We start from the raw sequence: 23,667 nt of genomic DNA, 5'->3' as shown, positions 1-23,667 counted from the left end.
GCAATTGTCCTCGTAGCTGGTTGGTTTGGATCAAGTTTTTAAAAAAATCCTTATGTGAAAAATGAATGGTAAAAATACTGTGGGAACCAAGGCCGTTCTCTCTCATTTCATACAAACTCGAAGTGGTGCCATCTTGCTTTTCAGTTATCATCTAGAAAAAATTATTAAGAGGACATCATTATTCCTATTACCGGAGTGTATAGGCTGATAGTTTTGTTTGCTGTAATGGACAATTTTTCTTAGTATAATATACAATCACATATAGTCAGTCAGTCATCATTGTAAAATAACATATTTGATCACATAATTGGCAAAACAAGAGAAGATATTTAAGGCATAAAACAACAACATTTCTTGTTCAGATGTTTATTCCTCCATATGTAATTTTTTTACTCGTAATACATTTAATAAAGTATTTTCTACTTCATTTAAACTGCACAAGTCATGTTGAAGAAATGAGGTGCAGTAGTTTTCACATTCCTCTGGTCTGATATGACATCCCACCACACCCTCTGTACAATCACAAAGGAAGCAGGCCAGCAGAAATTGTTCACAACAGTACAAACTGCACCACTCGCTGCTCAAATCAACTCAAAGTTACAACACACATGGGACTAGATCTTAATGTGGCAGAGAATTTTCTCTGCTGGTGTGTAAATTCTCCACCAACATGCATTTCTTTCTCTCAAACTGTCATGCTGATAGTTACACTCTAGGGAGAGAATGGATTGCAGCTGCAAAGAATGAATTCGCCCCAGTATTGTCCTGTCAAGAGATTTGATGTTTTCTTATTCATCCTCTGCATCATACAGATGCAGACCCACTGCATACTTTAGAGAACTTGAAATGAATAAAACTGAGCATGCTGCAACATAATTGGTTTTCCAAGGCAATGTATTGGGGTTCAGCAAGGTTCCTGAGTGAAACAATATCTATGGGTCTGTCTGTAAGAGTGTAAGAGTTACAGAATGAATAAGATACTGTAGATTCATGAATCTAATGAGCACAGAAAACTGAAAAAGCCAGAGGGAAATATGTTTATGAATGCATCTGCCATTTAAAGGGACAGTGCGTCCAAATTCACAGAACAAGGACAATTATCATTTTCAGCTCAACTAGTCCTTTACTGGTGAATCTGTATTTGTGAGCGTACACGTTTTTAGTGTGCACAGGTAAGTGAGCATTTGGCTAGACTGCTGTGTGACTCTGATGAAGGTCGTCCTGCGGCTCAGTTCTTTGAGTTTGGCAGCTCCAACATATATGCAGGTGGACCGCAGGCCACCCAAGATGTCCCTGATGGTGTTCTCCACGTCACCTTTGTAGGGCACCTGGACCGTCCTGCCCTCTGATGCCCTGAAATCACACAAACAGATAAGATGCCCTGTAATATCAGTTATTTTTGTAGCAAATGCACTAAAACCCCAAAATGTATATGTAGCAAGGTAAGCAGGAGAAGGGGAGGGGTGATTGGGGAGCAACTACCAATCCCATTGCAGATTGCTGATAGGGTGACCAAATTTAAAGAACAGGCAATATGGAAAGGCAGCCGGGGTCCTTGTAGCACCAGTTAGCCGTTTGGCTAGTAGCCATGTGGGGCTGGGTGTCCTGTGTTGTAGCTTTTTCTCTCAGTTGAAGAACGGTTTGCCCGATGGAATAAATTCAGGACCATTATGTATTTGTTTGGATGTGCACCTTAAAGGGTGTTGGATGTTGATTGCTAGTCGCTGTTCTCGTATATTGTTTTTTTTTATGTTTAGTTTTATGTGATAGTTGTGAAAGTGACTGCTCCCTGACTTAGTTGTGGTAATTAATTTCCTAGCCAGCCTTATGTGTGGTTGTTAGTTTAATGTATTGTGTGATTGGTGGCTGGCTAGTGGAATTGTTCATGTATTTTTAATTTTTTTATTTTTTTTTCTTTAAATTATGTATTTAATCTAAGCTGTTCTTCACCCTTGATGAAGCAGCAGGGGGTATTTTCCCATTGTGATCAGTGGAGAACTAGGAGTACAATTTAATATAGCCCTTATAGGTCTTGTGGGTTGATTTGGGGTTTACTAATTGTGAACGTGTATCACATACTCTGGTTTGTAGTGAAGGGCGTATGGGGGTTTGCTGTGGTTTTCCCAGAATGCAGTGAAGTGTCTCCTGTATAGGTAGCTCAGGTTTCTTTTGTATTCCTAGTTGGACACTTTAAGAAACCGTTCCCCCTGCCAGCTGAATCAGTTCATGTCCTGAACAATTTTATGGTATTGTTTAATAAAGAATTTTGTATTTTTTTTCTACAACTTATTGTCTTTGATAGATCTGTTTTCTTTCTGTTTGCCTTGGCCCTTGAGGGTGTTACATATAGCTTTAAAGATGCCCTATAAATGTATGAAAACATCCTCACCTGTACTCCGCTACCCCTCCGACATTCTTCTTCATGGCAGTGTCTGAACTCATCCCATAAAATAGCTTCAACTTTTTGCCATCTTTCTCAATGATTTCACCAGCACATTGATCATGTCCTGCCAACATTCCCCCCGACATGACAAAATCTGCCCCAGCACCTAACGTAAAATTCATTATTAGATACATTAATGCTTTATAGTTGGACAACAATATAACAAGCATACTGTATAATAGCAATTTTTTTTAATAATGGTACAAGAACAGTAAAAATGTGTTTTATTAGAGATGTTGGAAACATGAAAAAACAAGAACTTTATTCACCAAAAGCTTTAGCAACATCTCCAGGGCAACTGCAGCCTCCGTCCTAGAAGACGAAAAAAAATCGCTGCAACACTCTATTCTAAAAAAATATGCATGAACTAAAAGAAATAAGTCTGGTTAGATGTTAAAGAAGCCTTTTAGTCTTTCTGAGGAGGCAAGCAAAACTGAAAAGATAGGGAAACTCTGGCACTGAGTTGAGGATGCTGCTCTCTTGTGGTAGTGTGACACTGCTGTCTTAAGCACTGCATTACAGCATGGTAACATGCTAACAGTGATAGCCATTTAAAGAGCCTCACAGAGATGATGTGTCCCTTCAGTCCATGGGCCGAGTCAGCACACTCGATAACAGTGCTCAGCTGAGGATATCCCACACCGGTCTTAATGCGTGTGGTGCATACAGAACCTGAAGATCACAGAGTTTTCAAATCACTGTGCTCCAGATTAAATAATATCTAATTTCATTTAAAAGATGATTGTGTACTATGAATATGTATTACAGTGTTGGGAATTCTAATGTGATACCTGGCCCAATGCCCACTTTAATGATATCAGCTCCAGAAAGAATGAGCTCCTCCACCATCTCCCCCGTCACCACATTTCCTGCCTAAATGATCAAGATGTGTTATATGATACTTTTACTTCAAAAAACACAAAATAAATGAATATTTTTTGTCGTATTGACATGACATTTGTTTTGTTACATTTGGGCAAAAATCTCACCATGATGGTGTGCTTTGGAAACCTTTCCCGAACCCTTTTTACAAACTCCACAAAGTGTTCAGAGTAGCCATTGGCCACGTCCAGGCAGATGTACTGGATGAGAGGAATGGCCACCAGGATACTGCACAGTTTCTCCAGATCCGCCGCTCCACTGCCCGAGCTGGCCGCCACATGCTGAGGATGAGAGGAAAGATGGCTTCTGTGATTCACCACATGAAAATTATGAATTCGCTATCTAGAAAGCTTCTGTATGCTTGATATAATGCAAGTTGCATTGCCTAATTTGCTGTCATTCTGTTATGATAAAAAAACTGGTCATATATAAATGCATATGATGCCTGACATCTAAAAGATTTTCAACCATATAAAAAACCAAATAAAAAAAAACTTAAGTAACATTATTAGATACTATATGAGTATAGAGTTTTAGTGTTACAATCGCCCCACCAGTTTCAAATGCGTATTAGTCTGTTGAAAGGCTATTACAGACTAATGTATAATGTATTCGGTGTGACAGTTGCTCAGGTGTTGCTCTGGCTGGTTGCTGCTATGGCATTGCTAAGGTGTTGGATAATAGCTGGGTGGGATGCTAAGACTAGCTGGGATGTTTTATCTGCTATGGCAGATTTAGTGTTAGAACTCAGATGCTATGGCATTGGTAGTAGGCAGTTGCTAGAGTGTTTAATTTGGTTTGATGTTGATATAGTTTCTAGATGAACTGCTTAAACAGCTTTTGATCAAGCAAGGCAAGAAAGTCATTTTTGCCCTTTCACCTCAAGGCACTCTGGATGACTGGCTGCAAAAGCCTTCCACTCCTCCAGGGAGTAGTGTTTCTGGATGGCTGTGAAGAGAGTGTGCTGAAAGACAGAGCAGAGAGACGTCTGAGAGGGCAGTGAGTGTCTGGCACTGAGACAGACAGAAATATAAGAGCCTCTCTATCCCAGTGCATGGAAACAGGACACAGCTAATTATGTTTCAGTGAGATCTTGATAATCACAGAGATAAAACATAGTAAAACAAGTCTTTCGCTGGGTTATATTGCAAAGATAGAGGTACTACTGTGTTTCATCAGTTACTGTGCTTCGTTTAAAGAAGCACTCACCTTGCTGAGCACCAGTGCCATCTCAAAAGTCCTGGTGGTGTCCATGTTAGCAGCAATGATCGGGATGCCATTGTAAGTCTGCTTTGAGTTGCGGAATGTTTAGGTCCTCTGCAGGTCAACCTTCAAGGACGAAACATGTAGAGGAAATAACTTTCCAAACATACAAACAGTACATGTGACAGCCTGAAAAGCCTAATTTTAATGGATAGGCCCATAATCAACCCAATATATATATATACTGTACACTGTGTGTGTGCTGTGTGTGTTGGTCTTCCGAGTCAAGCCAAGGAAACAAAAGTCCATCAGTGATAAAAATGGAGAAAAAAAAATAATAGTAAAAAAACCTTGGGAGGCTCAGTCAGGGCCCAGTTCTCCTCTGGACAGATGAAACCAGCATGGTGTGGTTTAATTTCAGGCAGCAACACAAGTCAGATTGAGCAGAGGACTCTTGTGGTCTTGTGCCGATGGCCGACGAGGTCTTCACATGGGATCGGTCTCTGCTGATATTCAGAGCTGCAGTGGTCGTCTTTAGGTGGGGATCCACCATCTGGACTGAATACGGAGGGCTATCACAGCTGTGCTGATATACAGCCATATCGCACTGATACTCATATGATATTGCTCATACTGAGCATACACACACATAGACGCGTGTGCAGAAAGATGGCTCTTTTATGTCAGCTGTCTAATACACACAAGGTTATGTCAAAAACACAAAGTTCACAAACACAGTTGGTTATGTTTGTAAACGTAAACAGCCGCATGTGTATCAGTATGTTAAATCTGTGAAACAATGTCTCTTGGACATAGCAACTATACACTCCTAACATAACTCAATCAGGCCTCGCCCCCTTTTATTTATTTGCTTATGCCTTGGGTGGTAATTATTTAAATTAGGGATACTGCAACTTTTCAGAAACTAAAACTGAGGCCTTTGAGGGGGAGTTCCGAAACAGTGCTTACTTATTGAAGAACAACTCCCTTTGGAGTGGACTTTCTAATTTTGCAGGTCTTTTGCATGCACAATCAGCAACACTACACACTAAAAGAAGCTTAAAATGTATATGTATATATAATGATACATACATATATATATATATATATATATATATATATATATATATATATATATATATATATAGACACACACACACACACACATATAAACCTAATGGGACCCTTTTAATGTTCAGTGGATATTCTGAAAAAAAGTGTTTACATGACCCAAAATTCTGATTAAAACAGGTTTATTCCAACTGATTTAATCAAGTTTTATATATATACTTTCATACAGTATTAATACATCAGAGCATGTAGCGAGGATCAAAATCATAAGGCACATTGATTTGCAAGGCAGAATTAGAAACTAGTCTAACAAACAAACATACATTCACGCGTACATACAAAAGGAGAGCAAAGTGGATGAATGAATCCATTAGAGAAACCAGAGAATGCAGTTATGGAAAGAGTCAGTTAACCACCTGAGAAAAACCATTAGCGCAGTTTAAGAATGGGGTCTATAGCTTATACTAAACCTCTGTTTCGTTTAGTTAAATGTACAATACTTGCATTGCCTTGGCCTGGAACGAGCGTCGGGATGCAAGTCTTGATGATTTGGAGGTTAGTTGGTGTAGGAGTTATGATCACCTTCTTCCGGGTTTGAAGAGTAATGAATTCCAAAGATGTTCTGACTAAATGGTGATTGGGAGTTTCTTCCCAGTGGGAAGTGAAAAAGAGCTAAGAGAGACATCAGCTGAGATCCTAGGATCTTTGGTAAATGGAAAGTCAAGACAGAAGGCATAGCACATGCTTACCCCAAAGAACTAGTTAATTATAGACCGATCTCGAATCTCCCTTTTCTTACCAAGATACTAGAAAAAGTAGTATCCTCACCATTATATTTCTTCTTAGAAATAAATGGTATCTGTGAGGATTTCCAGTCAGGATTTAGAATGTATCATAGTACTGAGACTGCTCTTCTTAGAGTTACAAATTACCTGCTCTTATCACCTGATCGTGGTTGTATCTCTCTATTAGTGCTATTGGATCAACACTATTGACCACAACATTCTTTTGCATAGACTGCAACACTTTGTTGGCATTAATGGAAGTGCATTAGCATGGTTTAAATCGTACTTATATGACCGCCATTAATTCGTAGCAGTGAATGAAGAGGTATCATATCGATCACAAGTGCAGTATGGAGTACCTCAAGGCTCAGTACTAGGGTCGTTACTCTTCATGCTTTACATGTTACCCTTGGGAGATATTATCAGGAAAAACGGTGTTAGCTTTCACTGTCATGCTGATGATACTCAGCTCTATATTTCTTCGTGGCCCGGCGAAACATACAAATTTGAAAAACTAACAGAATGCATAGTCGATATAAAAAACTGGATGACGAGTAATTTCTTACTGCTAAATTCTGAAAAAACAGGTGTTAATCATAGGACCTAAAAACTCTGCATGTAATAACCTAGAACGCTGTCTAGGACTTGATGGCTGCTCTATCAATTCTTCGTCATCAGTTAGGAACCTAGGTGTGCTATTTGATCGCAATCTTTACTTAGAAAGCCACATTTCTAGCATTTGTAAAACTGCATTTTTCCATCTCAAAAATATATCTAAATTACGGCCTATGCTCTCAATGTCAAATGCAGAAATGTTAATCCATGCATTTATGACCTCAAGGTTAGATTATTGTAATGCTTTATTGGGTGGTTGTTCTGCACCCTTAGTAAGCAAACTCCAGTTAGTCCGAAATGCAGCAGCTGGAGTTCTTACTAGAACCAGGAAGTATGACCACATTAGCCCAGCTGTCAACACTGCACTGGCTCCCCATCAAACGTTGTATAGATTTTAAAATCTTGCTTATTACTTATAAAGCCCTGAATGGTTTATCACCTCAGTATTTGAATGAGCTCTTGTTACATTATAATCCCCCACATTCGCTGCTTTCTCAAAACTCAGGCAATTTGATAATACCTAGAATATCAAAATCAACTCCGGGCGGCAGATTCTTTTCCTATTTAGTGCCTAAACTCTGGAATAACCTACCTAACATTGTTCGGAGACTTCCATGTTAGGGGACCCGTAGTGTATGTATATAGAATTAGCTCAATCTCAGGTAATAAAAACATAACGGTTCATTAAGAAAAGTCTTTATACACCTCTGAAAACATAGTTATATATATTATATTGGATTTCTGTAAATAGATCGTTGTAAATATTAAACATTGGACCTGTAAATATTAACATATATAATGAATTCAATGGTAAATCCCTGTTTGAAGATGTAAAAGTACAAGAATTGTCCCTAAATATGTGTTGTCATAATTTTCTTAAGCACCATTTACAGCTTTATTATGCAGTGTCACATGCAGATTGTACGTTCACAATGCATTTCACTGTTGTTGTTTTTTTTTTGTATAGTATTATAATATTTAATATAATTAGTTAGTGCCTGTTGCTTATTTTCATTAATTTCTAAGTTTATAAGTCTTATAAGTTTGCTTTATACAAACAGTAAAATGATACTAACATTACATTTCAATTTAATCCAAGATTGTTCCAAGGTCTCAAACATGCAATGCTCTCGCAAGTAATGAAAAGCCCCATTATCAATCTGAAATTGACATTTGCTTTTTATGTGCCATTCAATTTGTAATTTTTTATTCAGCAATCAAATTCTATACAATAAAAACTTTATAGAAACTTTTTTAAAACAAATGCATTACAAAATCGAGGCATGTCATCAGTGAACGACAAAAATGAGAAGTGTTTTCAAATGCACAGCAGTATTTACTCTGAAATGAGCCACTTCATTCTAATCTAAAACACAGTGCATCAGAGTATATATAATTAAATCAAAGCCTTTGAGATTTGATGAGTCACACCAACAGTTTCATATACTCTCCATCACTGATTGTTACTCTCATTGGGTGATTGACTGGGATGCTAAGGGCTTTCCGCACACAGCTGCTACACGTAAGTAATCCATGTATACAGATGCATGAATGCATTTGTAAAAACACAGCATTTCACAGTTTTAGTAACCGTTTAAGGCCATTCACAAGGGTCATACATTTCAAATGTGAAAATAAGTGGGGTGGGGCTTTGGGGTCACATCCCTGAGAATCTCATAAAAATATACAAAAAGGTTTTTAAAGGTTTTTAAAGGCTTTATGCCACCTCATCCAGCTGGAGGGTCCAGGCTTCAGCGGGTGTTAAAGGCAGATCAGGCAGCTGAACAATAAGTCCTGATGTATGCAGAGGAGCCCATTTCAGAGGCTCAGGGTTCCCCAACAAAGTCACCTAAACAGAGATGCAAAATTAATACAGATATTTCATTGATATCTAACCCCCCGGATTTTTTTTTTTCTTTGATGAATGAACAAATATTTACCACTGTGTTGTGAGAGGTTTTAGGAGTTAAAAGCTTAAAGGAGTTCTGCATGGGATTGGAGGTGAAGATCGCATACACCGTGCTGCTTTTTGACGTATACCTGAAATTGAAGGAACATTTTAAATACTAAAATTTATGAAGCATTCACAGCTTTCATAGAACTACACCACATGCTAAATAGGACTAAACTAAGTTTGCAGAAACAGAGAAGGAACCAAAACTTCTGCTGACTCAGCTCACAAAAACCCAAGCTGCTTATAAACAGATCGAGAATTATTCAAATCATGTGAAATGACAATCAAATGATCATATGATGGATTTATTAACATGTCATAATTTCAGGGTAAAGGTTTGCGTTCAGTCTAGATTAAGTTAAGTGAAATGTGGCCAATTATGGTGACCCATCCAGGTGCACACACACACACACACAGCAAATACGTCTGAAATACGCCTGCCTTCTGAAATACGAAATGTGCTGTGATTGGTTAGCTGAGCCAGTGTGTGTTGTGATTGGATCCACTCGGCGCCTGGTCAGGAAATGCTATGCCCCTTACCATTGCCACCTGCTGCGGGCTTCAGTGTAAATATTGCTCAAAATCAAATCAATTTGAGCGCAATTTAAACCCGTTTGTCTGCCTTGGGAAAGCTAGCGTGTCTCCAACATAGTGATAATAACACTCGTTGCCTTCTCTAGTGCAGCTCAACCCGGTCTCGTCCCATTCGTCTGTATCTATGATATCACAAATCCCGAAAAACATGCGTTGTAGTCCAAACAAGTCATTCGTTGGAGTTTTTGAAAAGTGATTTCTGTTAAATAAAATATCTCCTTTTGAATTGGACTTTGAGCTTTGTAACTTTGCAGATCTTTTTTATGCTCAAACAGCAACATTACAGTATAACTAAAGTTGAAAATTTTAAAAGCATAACAGGACCCCTTTAATTGAGAATAAGTACCCAGAAGTCTCAGCAGAGTTTTTGGAAAGGCCGGTAAAGTGAATGCACTCTTAGGATTGGCCTTAAAGTCATAATTTTAAACAGTGGTCTATGAATCCTAAACTATAATTTTCTCACATGGCTCCTGTTATAGTCATCATGGACTCTAGGTGACACTATTTCACTGCAACCACAACATGAGTTTCTGAAAGTTTTTCAAAGGAACTGTAAGGCAAAGACAGAAAAGAGGAAGTTTAAAAACATCAGCATACCTGACGAGAACAGTAGCATTCTCAGCCTGGACTCTCCAAGGCTTAGTTCCATAGATGGCTTCACCATTGACCTTCAGCCAGGTTCCGATTCCTCTGAGACGTTCCTCAAAGACTGGTGCAATAATGCCATCTGCTGTAGGCCCTATATTCAACAGGTAATTACCCCCTAATGCCACGACGTAGACCATGTCCTGTGGTCACAATATATGAGAGTCATTAGGCACCATATGAACTTGCATAAGCTTTATATGTTTTATTCACACACACACATATACATATATATATATATATTTAGGGCTGGGCAAGTTAGCATGTTATTATCGCGTTAACGCATTAATTGATTAACCCCGATAATTATTTTATCACGCGTTAACGCAGTTTTTTATTATTATGAAAGTCCGTTACTCTCTGGTTCTGAATACACAGAGACAAATCAACGGTCACAGGAGGGAATGCTCCCAATCAAATTATGTAGGCTAAGCATCAGCATCCATAAACCACTGTCCACTGTTATTTTTAACAAAAAAGAATGCAATGAGCTCATAATCACAACTTTATAAATGGGAAATAGGAAGTTTCTGATAGCACGTGAAATTGTATGATATAGCACTACTTTTATATGAAAAAGTGCACTATACACTACTTTTGAATGCATTATTAGTTTTGTGCATAATTCCAATTATGCAATTAATGCAGACAATAATGCAATTAATCGCGGTAAAAAAAATAAAAATAATAATAATAATTAATTGTTGCCCAGCACTAATATATTAAATATATATATATATATATATATATATATATATATATATATATATATATAATACATTTACAGCACAAGGATCTAGTATTAGAATCTAAGGCAAGATCTTCTGTCTATTAGCAACACATCACACCTTTATAATGGATGGTAGATCCATCAGTTCGCTTAGCTTCATATTTCGGCGATACCCCCATGATATTATGTCCACTGACTGGCATTTCTCCCACTTGTGGTTGGGAAGGTGTCCAGGAGTGAACTTGTCAGCACAGTTATAATAACCTCCATGTTTACAATAACAGCCCGCCCCCCATCTGTCATTGGTCACCACCACATCCTGTAAGGAGTGACATAATGCAGTCATTATGATCTGAATTACAATTTGAGATCATTTTAAAATAAAAACAACAACATGCATGATCTCACTTTGACCGGACTTTCGTTGTAGAGCCAGGCTAGGAATCCTGTAGAATTCCAGTAAGTGTCAGGTGCTTCCCAGTCTCCATCTGACCAAATCAAGTCTGGCTTGTACCTGAATCATCAAAAACATCACCAGTTAACTTTCCGAAATGTCACACCATATATGTAAACCTTAATCTTTGCACAGAAAAAAGCTGTTAGACTTGTATCATAAACAACTGCACTTCGTTCTCCAGCCTGTATCATCATATGACTGATGCAAAATTACCTGTTGACCAGATCGTAGAGCTCTGGCATGGCTTTTTTTTCAACAAAGTCCTGGGTCTTGAAACCAGATCGCTTGTCACTCAGGTAGATGGGATTGAACCATTCATACAGAGAGTGGTAGAGTCCATAATGCAGAGACCTAATATAAGAAATCCAAAAATGTTGCACTAAATAAATTATGCAAAGCCTTACTGAGATATCCACATTATTTAAATGTAAGAGCAGGCATGGCCTTTTTTTAATGACTTTCTGTGTCATCTTCCACTTATTTTAGCTGTACAAAAACGGTTACGCTGCTTGATTTAGCAAACTGATATTTGTTATCATATTATTTTATTTTAGTATTGTAAATCGAAATTTGCAGTTTTTACTACACTTAATTATTCTAGTTATTTACCTATAGACTGCGACCAAAAAAAAAAACATTTTAAAGACAGACCTACTGTGAGCGACGAGGTTGTCAATCAATGGTATTTGCTTTTGTTAAAGCCATCAGCACACATCATTTCTACTAATTTTCTAAAATAATGTTTAACAACAGATACATACATACATATAGTTTATTTATATATAGTATATGCATGTGTGTCTTTGTGCAATAAATGTAGAATATATTGCACCTATATCTATAAATAAATTTAATTAACAGATTTAAATTTGTTTATCTAATTGAATTCAATTATGTCATTTTCTCTCATTTAAGCCGTTAAGTACAAGTTTTGTACCTTTGTCTTTTTGTCTCATTTTCAAAGACATTTTTGCTTCAGATCAAAGTTTTTAATGTTGAGCTTGTTAACTGTTGAGGATTGTTTAACACAATTATACAAACACCTGATTTTATGTGTACAGATATTGGTTTAAAAATGTGCTCTTTAAAAAATATCACATACATAAAGTAAAATATGTCTGTTGTACAAAATATATAAGATTGTTATCCACAGTTATAATGATTCTATAATTTCTATAAAGAACAACACTAAAGCAAAGACGAAAGCTTTGTTTTTTTAATAAGACAACTAAAGTATTAGTTATATGGTTGACTTTTGTTGCATGATGTACGATGTGTAGCCTATGTTGTGTAACTTCTCATCAATAGAAGAAAGCAAGAGGCTTGTTTCCGCGTTGAAACGACAATGTAGCCTTCGCTTTAGCATCAGTCTGTTCTAAAAGCACAATACCTCTTTCTTATTGCAGCTCCCAAATCTCCAACAAGATCCCTGTGAGGTCCATTATCAACAGAATTCCAATTCCAAGAGGTCGGGGACCCCCAGTTTGTAAAACCTTCGTGGTGTTTTGATGTGAGGACCACATACCTGTGCAGAATGACAGGCAAAAGCATAAATACGTAGAACAAACACAGAAGCCACCATATTAATTAAGTAGCCTACATACTTAGCTCCCGAAGCCTCGAAGATCTCAGCCCACTCGTCGGGATCAAAAAACCGCGCGTGGAAATCAGGAGCGAAATCCGCATACCTGAATCCAAGCGGGTAGTTTTTGACCATGAACAGGATATATTCAAATTTTAGTGAGGCCTTCCAGTACCACCAGAACCACTCGCTGCCGAACGCTGGCACTGAGAACACCCCCCAGTGAACAAAGATCCCGAACTTCACCTCATCGTACCATTCAGGAAGAGGTCTGGAGTCCAAACTGTCCCAGTCGGGCGTGTATCGAGTCCCGAATGATGCTGCGCATGATAGTAGACAAAGAAACAGCGATATCTGACACGGAGTCACTTGCATGACTGACCACAGGTGAACTTCACTGACCGTGAGCAGCAAAAGTGACTCTTAAGCGATTTCTGCCGACAACAGGTTTGTATTTCCTGGTCCAACATGTGACTATCTACAACACATGACTTACTGCAAAACTATTTGTCTCAAGGGATGTGAAACTGCTTCCTCTGTAAATGTAAATGTTTTGTTTTGTAAAAGGGGAAATGGCCGTTTTACTTTGACATTTCAAAACAAAATATTTTATTTGCCTTTTCTAAGACAAAATGGATTTAAAAAAGGCAATATGACAACCTCTTGGTTAAAAAAAAAAATCAGTTCACAGTGTTTTACATTTCATAACATTACACTTCTGCAACAGATACAGGCCTATTAGGCTACTACTCATAACACTTATTTAATCAAGCAAGGAAACCACTAAATCCAGTCATTTTTTTATTCCACCAAATAATTAACAGTATTTTCTATTCCACAAAGTAAAAAGTGACTAAACCGGTAGTTTGTTAAAATGGTAGAACATCCCGGGCCACCCTCTTATGTACTAGCTCTTATGAATGAATCTACAACAGTGTGCCATTCCCTGCAAGCTTTTTTGCAACTTTGTTTATCATCTTGTCCAGTAGTACTAGCAATCACCTCGGCTTCATCTTTCCTTCGACCATAAACACAGGCCAGTCAGAGTCTCATTAATTTGTTTTAGACAAATATAAAAATTATATTACCAAATGCTAAAATTACATTTCAGTTTTAACCATGGGTTCTAAGGTATTTAACATGCATGTGATAACGATCTGATCTGTAACAAGGAGGACCAATATCACGGGCGCAAAGTTGGAGTCTAAAAATGATTTTTATTTCAAGTGGATTGGCACTTGGGTTTTTTTTTTTTTTTGTCTAAAGCTATAACTGCTGAGTACTTAAAACAGTACTAACTTCCATCCACTAAATAAGGGACTTTCGCACCACGTAGTTCCAGGAACTTGCCAGCAGGGGGATTCAAGAACCAATTTCTCCCTCGGGCTGTTTCCTGGTTGCTTTCGCACAGAATGAATCAAAGATGAATAAAAAAAATCACAGAAGATTAACTGGAGTGTGAGAATCATTTTTCTATTGTCGGAGGAGACTGGTCAGTAATTAATTTCAGGTGCAGGTGGCTAATCATGTGACCAAGAAAGCATAAATAGCTGTTGTAGCGACATATAGTGAGATTGGCATGTTTCTGAAGTTGAGTGTGACATGCAGCCTCTTAACCTGGTTCTCGGTGTGCAGCCTTTTAACTTTTGAGCTAGACGTGCAGTTTTTACCTTTTCATATAGGCTGATTTATTAAGTGGTTTTACACTGTCTGGAAGCGGGGCAGACAGACATTTATTGCTGCAGTATCTTCAATGGGCTGACAGCTGTGTTGGAATGCTGAATAATCGTATCTTCTCTGTATCATATTTAGAGTTTGATCTGGGGATTGAGCGCTCAGATTGGGGGAAGACCAGCCAGTTTGTTGTGTATTTAAGTTTTTCTTTTTTGGTTTGTTTTCTTTCTTTTTTTTTCATTTGAGCTTTATGTTTAATTTGATGATAAATATTGTTTGTCGTTTGCTTTTGTTTGTGTGATATTGCCCTCCTCTTGTTGTGTGTTGCAGTGTGTAGTGGCTTTGTACAGGGCCGGACCTGCATCAACACTTTTTTATTATTGAGTTTATTATTGATGCATGTTTTTATTGGGAGTTATAATTTTGTTTGTCTGTGAATAATAAAATTGTGATATTTGATGACCTACGTTTACTGCTTAAAATCAAGTATTGCATCAAGACTTTGTAGAGGGCTCCTCCTGCCCTAATAAGGAGGTGGCGTAGTCAGTTTTATTTTATACACTACATTTTTGGCATATTCAGAAGGGTATTTATTGTGATAAAACTGAAACAGTGGCTGGTACGAGATGACAAAGAGGAGAGTTTATTTTTTCTCCCCTCTTTTTATATTTATATGTATTTTTGTGGTTAGCTTGGTTTGTTGTAAATATGAGTTTGGAAGGGGAACAGGAGGAACTTCTTGCTCTACGTGAAGATGTACAAAGATTATGAGTATCTAATGCAAATGAGCTAAAATTAGTTTTATCAAGGATGGGGTGCCAGTTCAGTTGCAAGTAGTATTAGTGGACTACTTGAGGTTTCTAATACTGCCTCATCAAATTTTCTTAATCAGGCAAAACCTGAAAGGTTTGTTTATATTCATCGGGAGAGGAAGTGTCCTTATTTTTCAAAACTGATTTATCGGTTTATGACTGGATTAAGAATGTTAAAGCATGCATTAGAGGTAGGTGTATTACCAGTAGAGAGAAGGTCCTCTTCATTTATGATCATTTGAATGGGGAAGCAAAAGCAGAAATTAGATTTCGTTCTTTGAGAGATCAGGAAAACACTGAGGTTATTTTACTAATTTTAAAAGATTTGTATGATTCCTATTCTTCCTTTGTTAGTCTCCAGAAACACATTTTTGATAGAACGCAAAAAGATGGACAGTCCTTAAGAGTTTTCTCACTTATTGTAGGCTTTAATTGGGGATATTCAGCGTTTTTACCCAAATAAGCTAACAGACCCAGACACCTTGGTTAGAGACCAATTTGTGGAAAATGTGCATGATGTAGCATTGCGCAGGGAGTTAAAGAGTATCGTGAGGATACAACCCGTTAATCTCTTTTTTAGCACTCCAATAGGAGGCTATTAAATGGGCTGAAGAGGGGGAGAGGCCTTTGGGACAGGCTCAAGCAGGGCTTTACCATCAGGGAGCTAATTTTAATGTTGAAGGGTTGTGTAATTCAATGGGAACTTCTCTACTCTACAAGAGGAACCTCACTAACTCTAATTATCAGTTTTCTGCAGAAGGTCTACCAATTTGCCTGCGCTGCCGTAAGCCTGGACAAGTCCTTCGCCAGTGTCGACAGAGGCCAAGACCACGAGCTTCTAGCACATCCGTTGACCCAGATGCAACACCTGCTGCTACTGGATCTTCAGGTATGGGAAATGGGGGGAGAACAAGTGTTAATAATGCTATTGGTAGCGAGCAGGTCTCACCACACCTTATAGGTAAATGTCCAGTTGCTGAGGTGGTGATGGGTAGGATAGAAGTGAAATGTCTGTTAGATACAGGATCTATGGTCACTACCATTACAAAGTCATTCTTTAAGGAGACATTTCAACATTTGATGGCCCCTAGACTTAGATCATGTGGGTGGCTTGCCTTGAAGGCAGCTAATGGGCTAGATATCCCCTATGTAGGTTACTTGAACCGGATGTTCAGGTGTTAGGCAGAACTATTCAATGCTGGGGGGTTTAGTGGTAAAAGATCCCCTTGGTGTGTCACGACAAGAGCAGAATACCCCCTTCACAGTGGCAAGCTGTGAAAAATCATAGTAAGCAGCTTTTGGACAGTAAGGTAATTGGAGAAAGCAGTAGTCCCAATGCATCACCTATTGTTTTGGTATAGAAAAAGAATGGTGAATTAAGAATTAAGATTGTGTGTGGATTATCGGCAACTGAATGCCAAGACACGAAAGGATGCTTACCCACTGTACCATACTGAGAAGTCTTTAGATGTCTTTTAGATTTAGGCAGGTGCATAGTGGTTATCTACCATGGATCTAGTGAGTGGCTATAACCAGGTCCTGGTAGCGTAAAGGGACAAAGTGAAGACTGCCTTTTGCACCCCTTTTGGGCTTTTTGAGTCCGAGAGAATGCCTTTTGGATTATGTAGTGCACCAGGGACTTACCAATGACTCATGGAAAGAATATTTGGTGATCAGAGCTTGCAATCTGTCCTTTTGTGTATTGATGACGTTGTTGTCTTCTCTTTGTCTGTGTAACAGCATTTGCAGAGGTGGTCCTTAGTTGACTTCAAAAGAAAGGACTAAAAGCAAAGTTAAGTAAATGCCATTTTTTCAATCGTGTGTCCAGAGAAGGAGTGGTGACTGATCTAGAAAAACATCTGCTGTGACAAATTGGAGGTGGCCCCGTGATGTGACAGAGGTTGGGTCTTTCCTCGGCTTCTGTAATTACTATCAACACTTTGTGAAGGGTTTTGCCCAATTAGCTGCCCCCCTCCATCAGCTGGTTGCAGATGTTGTTAAAACTTCAAAGAATGCTGCACTATACACTATGCTGCAGTGTAGCAAGACATTTGTCCCTTTTTGCTTTCTGTACATCCAGTTGTGTTTTGATGTATTTACATGCTGCAGTATTGCCAAATCCACATTCTTTTTTCCGTGGAACTGGGCTTTATTACACAAACCTGGCAAACCGAGGGGGAACAGGAATTCCAGATGGGAATAGAATCAACTGCTACAGTGGCAACATTACACAAAGTTGATCCTGATTTATCTTCCTGTTTGCATTCAAAGTGCTGTTTTGCTCACAGATAGAACCTTTATAGAACCAAGTTAGAGTTTGACTTTGTTGATGGAACTGTTTTCTAAATAAAAAGTCCTAAAATGTACACAAAACATCACATAATGTAAAAAAGCTGTAGCAGAATAAGAAAATGTGAATAACTCAATTTTTTACAAAAATGTCAGATAGAACTTTATAATTCCAAGGAGACAAAGGAGCAAAAAGCAATGTATAAGCTAAACAATAAGATAATAATAATAATTCCTTGTGCTTTTCTGGGCACTCAAAGCATTTAACATGGAAGCAGGGAATCTCCTCAACAACCACCAGCGTCCACCTGGATCATGCGACGGCAGCCATATTGTGCCAGAACACCTACCACACACCAGCTTACAGGTGGAGAGGAGACAGAGTGATGAAGCCAATCAGTAGACATGGGGATGGTTAGGAGGCCATGATCGGTCCGAGGCCAGTGGGTGAATTTGTCCAGAATGCCGGGGTGTTACAGCCCTACTCTTTTCAAAAGACATCCTGGGATTTTTAATGACCACAGAGAGTCAGGACCTCGGTTTAACATCTCATCTGAAAGACAGTGTTCCAAGGTGATGAAGTAGCAAAAAGCAATGCATAAGCTTAACAATAAGATAAATAACCTAATGGCCAATAACATGTTTTTAGGTTCTTGATGACAAAACCTTTTTTTTTTCTTGAACAGACATGATACTCATAACAATTACATAAACAAATACATTGACAAGACTACAGTATTCCCTGAATGTGTTTAAGGCAATTCATTTTAAAGCATTTATTCACACAACTACTACAACGCATAAAAAAATGTGGTGCCCTCATTGTCATACAGCAAAATAGGTTCATAATCCATAATTAGCCAGTGCAGATTTGTACTAATGTTTGACAGCTTTCCCAGCTGTGTAATTTTTCCAATACAAATTAATGCTTTAAGGCGGTCATATGATGTTGCTAAAAATATTTTTTGCATTTGTTGCATTCAGTGGGGACATAATTACTATTTATAATGACTTCTACTGTATTTTTACACGTTGCGTATCAAGCTGTGTAAACATAAAACCACATCTGCATTTGTGATCAGAGAAACAACAAACGCTACTCTGCACTGCTCATAACTTGCATTTGAATCATCAGTGGCACATTCTTTAAACATGAAAACGTACTTCCAGACTGTGAGTCAGAAGCGCCAGACTGCCCTTGCAAAGTTGGAACTGCCCCACTTTATAGAAACAGACACAGGCATTGTATACTGTCGTCCGCAAAATGTGCTGCATACATCTGAATATTTGGGTTGAACTGTTCTGGAACAGTGTTGTAAATACAACTTAAGCACTGATTTCTAGTTGTGTCCTCTTTTGGAAGGTCAAACAAAGTATTTTCGCTTTCACAACGAAACACACAGCATCTCCACGACATGGCTCCGGCGGCAACAGCAAGAATAAATCTTTCCTTGCGTGAACATTTGGGTGGCATTATGCAAATCTTCCCACATCGTGATGTAGAGATGTGGGGGCATGTTAGAACGAGCCGTTAAGGAGGCCCTGGTTGACTCTGAACTTTTATAAAGAAGATCTCTTTGGATTTGACACTTTAGTCTTCGCAACTTTACAGATCTCCTTTATGCACCAAGAGCTTGTAACACTCCAAAGAGAAAGGAAAAATTTTAATCACATCATATGACCCCTTTTAATTGCCCTAAATAATTAACCGTCTTTTCTAACCACAAATAATATGAGGAAGTGACTAAGGTGGTAGGTTGTAACCGGTAGAATATTGAACACACCCTCCCTCAGTCTTTTCATGCTCCGAAGTCCATTCATTTAGTAAGCATTCATGTGAAACTGTGAAAATGAATCTACAACAGAGTGCCATTTTCTGCAAGCTGCTTTGCAACATTCTGTTTATCATCTTGTCCAGCAGTATTAGCGCTCGCCTCTGCTTCAACTCCTTCCACCATAAACACAGGCCAGTCAGAGTCTCTAGTGCTCTTCTCCATAGATTCAGACTGGATGCTGAGGTTCATGGAGGAGGGATCCTCATTGGTTGTAGTAACAAAGGTGCAGCCATCACAAAGTCCAAATCGCTTCATTCCCTGGGACACAATGCCTGAGAACACTTGACGACAGCCTTTGCACACAATGGGCCAGGTGGAGCGATGGACCTTCAAAACATAAATATACATTAAAACATTTTGATGAGAATGATTAAAGCTCTATACTGATACATAACCAGTAGGGATGTCAACTGACTCAAATATTTAATCATAATAAATATTATATATATATATATATATTTTTTTTCCTTTTTTAAATGAACTTAATTTGTATTAATGCATTTTTTAAAGAAATTTTTTTTTCCAAAAACATCTGTAGAACCGAGCAGCAGTCAATTAATTAATATAGTTGCTTTAGACTCAATATATGATATACAGCAAATCTTGGCAAAGAAACTGTTAATATCACAAAATGTAAACGTAGCTCAGTTTGTAAACTTTATTTCCATATATATAATACACTCGCATTAAACAATATAAAGCAAATCTCAACTGTTTGTTTATATTCTTGCAAAATGTAAACTATATTAATGCCTAGTCTGCTGAGTGTGACTATAAGGCATGAATTAAAATGAATTTCAGTAAAGCTGCTTTCAAACAATTTGTACTGTGAAAAGCACTATAAAATGACTTGACTAGAATAATTAAAATTTCTATCAAAAGCATGACTATTTTTGAGAGATTCAATACTTTGGAATGTAAGTGTTTGCATAAAAAGTCAGCTAAATTCTTTCTCTGTAATTCTTTTAAAAAAAACTTAAGCTGAACAAAAACAAACTGACTTATAGCAAGTTTGGATAAATGATGCAACACATTCAGATAATTCCCAAGTTATGACGACTTACGGAAATGGCATGAGTGCGCAAATGTTCTTGTCGCGTGAACCGTTTGCCGCAGACCTCACAAGGATATGGTCTTTCTCCTGTGTGGCAGCGGATGTGCCTCTTCAAAATACCCTTCTGTTTGGCTGTGTATGGGCAGAATGGACATTTGTGCAGCCTCCCTATATAAGCACACACAAACATTTCAACAATTCAAAAATGATTCTCTGCATCTGAATATGCCAACTTTTTTTGCCATTTATAAATGGCAATCAAGTGATGCAACTGATGCCACAGGTCACATGACATTGAAAACATGTATGTAGTACATCCAAATTTCATTCCTACTACACACATTCATACTATATAGAACAATTTTTTTTACAGAAGTTTAATAGTAGTACCTACTATGCAGTATGCAATTTTGGACACAATGATTGTTTGACTGTAGCAGTTTTTGTCAGCATCTCTCACCTGGATCATCCCCGTACCAGTCATTCTGAATCTCCATCCCACAAGGCACCGCAGGACCGAGCACATCTTCGCCACGGCCCAATCCACCAACGTACCCCAAACTCTGCGAAAAGTGTTCATTTGGGTTTGGGTTTAACCCTGCTCTGAACAGCACATCTGGAAACGGCTTCATCGGGCAATTAGCATATGATACGGAGGAATGCTCAGTACTTGGAGCCGGGCTAGTGTTAACAGTTCTCTCCTCGTCCTGATTCGGGCCTTGATAAAGAGTCGTGTCTTTGGATTCCCGTGAAGATTCGCCCTCCTCATCAGGGTCATACTCTATTTTGGGATGCACCAAACCTAGAAGCAAACCTGGGGAGGATGAGTTGACTAAATCTGGGCCTGGACTGATCTTGAGTGAAACATTCATGGGAGGATGGTTGGAAAAAGCTCCTTGGGAGTTTTCGCCTTCGGAGTCTTTACTACTGGTGGCCACTGGGGTGCAGACAGCAGCTGTTGGGGCGTCATCAGGGCTGAGGGCCTCTGCGACCTGACAGGTCCTTTGGTCGGCATCAGAAGTGGATGCCACAGGAGCACTATTGGCTGAAACTGAATTTTCTCTATCATCCAAGTCCTTATGCCTATTCCTCTCCCTGTTACAGATCTCCAGGGAGGATTTTATGTAGCCCTTGCAAAAGTTCACCACGTCGGTCATCTGAAGGTAGCTCGCAGCTGACATTATTTCAATGACATTGTCGCTGCGCAGGTCCAGGCAACCCGAATACAGAAAGTCTAGGATGAAGGAGAATGCCTCAGCTGTGACGATGTCCAGAGAGGCCGTACTGTGTCGCTGGCTATTGTCCTGCAGGTAATGCACCAGCAGTGCCCGAAAATAACCACTGCTGGCGAAGAGAATATTACGATGTGCTTTAAAAACTCGTCCCTCTACTATGATGCTGCAGTCACAGAAGAAGTCCCTCTTACGCTGCTCATTCAGCTCAGACAAGAGCCGGGAAAGGTAGGAAGGAACCTCCATATTCACCATGCGTTTCTCTGGAAGAATCGAGGTGTAACGAATTAATTGATGATCACGAGAAAGCCATGCTATGAAATAATTCCATATTCTCAAACTGCTATAACATTCACAAAGAGATAAAAAAAAAACAGGGGTGACCAGATGTCCACATTTTCCAGCGACTTGGTTTTTGGTGTCCTGTCCACAGAAATGTACCTATTTTTTTTCACACATCTTAACTATAACTCATGGGTGAAAGTACACTACGATATGAAAAAACAACAACAACAACTAAACAATTACACTTACAAAAACTTACATTCACAGAAAGCATGTAAATAAAAAATGCATGTTATTTTTTATTTAGCACTGACCTGAATAAGATAGCTCACATAAAAATAAATTTACACATAGTCCACTGGATTTATAAAAATTACCCCATTTAAAATGCTTGTATGCTTGATTCTTAATACTGTGTTGTTACCTGGATGTTCCACAACTGTTTTTTTCTTCTTCTTGTGATTGTTGTTTATGAGTCCCTTGTTTTTTGTTAAAAGCTGTGGATCTTCCAGGTAACAATACTGAATTAAGAATCATAAAGCACATGTAAACTTTTGAACAGGGACATTTTTATGAATTAAGCTATTATTTTATCTCATGCATTATATGAAAATATCTTTTATGTGAAATAACTTTTTCAGGTCTGTACTAAACAATAAATAACATGCATTTTGCATGATCCTTCTTATTCTTGTAAAACAACTAATAGATAACTAATAACATATACTGAATTTTTTTACCACAACTATTTTGACCAGTGAACCAGGAAAATTTTCCATTTCAGAAATCTGGCCACATTAAGATTATATCAACATATGTTGACAAACATTTTAGGTGTAATTTATCACTGTAACAATAGTATAAAACGTATCTGAACCAAAACGAACTCGCATATCAGTCGTTATAATTTCGGATCAACAAAAATGCGATTATGACGATCGTTATGTTTTTCAGCAATGCATTTTATTTTAGTGATGAGCGAATTATAGGAAGCAGCAGCGATCAATAAAAAAAAAAGCCCACTGCATTGTAACAAATCCAGCACACTCGAAACAGCTTTAACAAATTTACCCTTAACCTCTAACTCTAATAAAAATCATTCGTTTATACTCACATTTAGGTGTCTGTTCTGTTGTTCTTCATAGTGGTCTTTTAAAAATGTCTCCCTGACTCCTTCCTGATTCCTACGTTGTACTTCCTTTCTCTGCCATAGCAGCGGGCGGAGTGTAAAACCGCTCCATATTCCCTATATAGTGTACTACGCCGGATGTCGGCCATTCGTTCACTGGTGTACACTTGTCGAAGCACTATTGTCCAAAATTCAACGCGAGAGAGACAGCGTGAGAGAGTAGTGATGGGAAGTTCGGATCATTTTACCGACTCGGATTTTGAGTCTCGTTCAGCAAAATGAACGAATCTTTTTTCGAGTAATTTCGTTAATTTTAGCAAAATGTAATTAAAATGTTACTTGTTACTTCCCCAGCACATATAGTACTTACGCAAACGTTGATCACACTACAAACAA

At 38.3% G+C, this 23,667-nt stretch overlaps 3 protein-coding genes across 4 annotated transcripts; all 3 read right to left on the bottom strand.

Annotated features, from left to right (window-relative positions):
* Positions 1 to 231: 231 nt before the first annotated feature.
* gmpr (guanosine monophosphate reductase) lies at positions 232 to 4,656 on the bottom strand. Its single transcript, XM_059510291.1, has 8 exons — positions 4,535 to 4,656; positions 4,206 to 4,289; positions 3,433 to 3,606; positions 3,235 to 3,316; positions 3,009 to 3,115; positions 2,713 to 2,755; positions 2,390 to 2,549; positions 232 to 1,353 (listed from the first exon to the last, which is right to left on the bottom strand). Exons 1-8 carry the CDS (start codon positions 4,577 to 4,579, stop codon positions 1,116 to 1,118), a joined length of 933 nt encoding a protein of 310 aa, XP_059366274.1. The 5' UTR covers positions 4,580 to 4,656; the 3' UTR covers positions 232 to 1,115.
* A 3,931-nt stretch (positions 4,657 to 8,587) lies between these two features.
* Positions 8,588 to 13,474, bottom strand: LOC132104740 (tissue alpha-L-fucosidase-like). The gene is made up of 8 exons (XM_059510290.1): positions 12,984 to 13,474; positions 12,770 to 12,904; positions 11,593 to 11,730; positions 11,331 to 11,436; positions 11,041 to 11,241; positions 10,145 to 10,335; positions 8,940 to 9,039; positions 8,588 to 8,848 (listed from the first exon to the last, which is right to left on the bottom strand). The coding sequence occupies exons 1-8, from the start codon at positions 13,334 to 13,336 to the stop codon at positions 8,717 to 8,719; spliced, it is 1,356 nt and encodes a 451-aa protein (XP_059366273.1). The 5' UTR covers positions 13,337 to 13,474; the 3' UTR covers positions 8,588 to 8,716.
* A 6,058-nt stretch (positions 13,475 to 19,532) lies between these two features.
* On the bottom strand, positions 19,533 to 23,453 carry zbtb8b (zinc finger and BTB domain containing 8B). 2 transcript variants are annotated; one of them, XM_059509777.1, is made up of 4 exons: positions 23,257 to 23,453; positions 21,086 to 22,120; positions 20,636 to 20,793; positions 19,533 to 19,898 (listed from the first exon to the last, which is right to left on the bottom strand). In XM_059509777.1, the coding sequence occupies exons 2-4, from the start codon at positions 22,110 to 22,112 to the stop codon at positions 19,593 to 19,595; spliced, it is 1,491 nt and encodes a 496-aa protein (XP_059365760.1). In that variant the 5' UTR covers positions 22,113 to 22,120; positions 23,257 to 23,453; the 3' UTR covers positions 19,533 to 19,592. The 2 variants fall into 2 exon arrangements, with proteins under 2 accessions (XP_059365760.1, XP_059365761.1); XM_059509778.1 differs by lacking the exon at positions 23,257 to 23,453 and adding an exon at positions 22,567 to 22,624.
* Positions 23,454 to 23,667: the final 214 nt, after the last annotated feature.

Source organism: Carassius carassius, chromosome 25 (assembly GCF_963082965.1).
Source record: "Carassius carassius chromosome 25, fCarCar2.1, whole genome shotgun sequence".
NCBI lineage: Eukaryota > Metazoa > Chordata > Actinopteri > Cypriniformes > Cyprinidae > Carassius > Carassius carassius.
The sequence above is the reverse complement of the archived record's forward strand: the minus strand, read 5'-3'. Positions and strand labels throughout refer to the sequence as shown.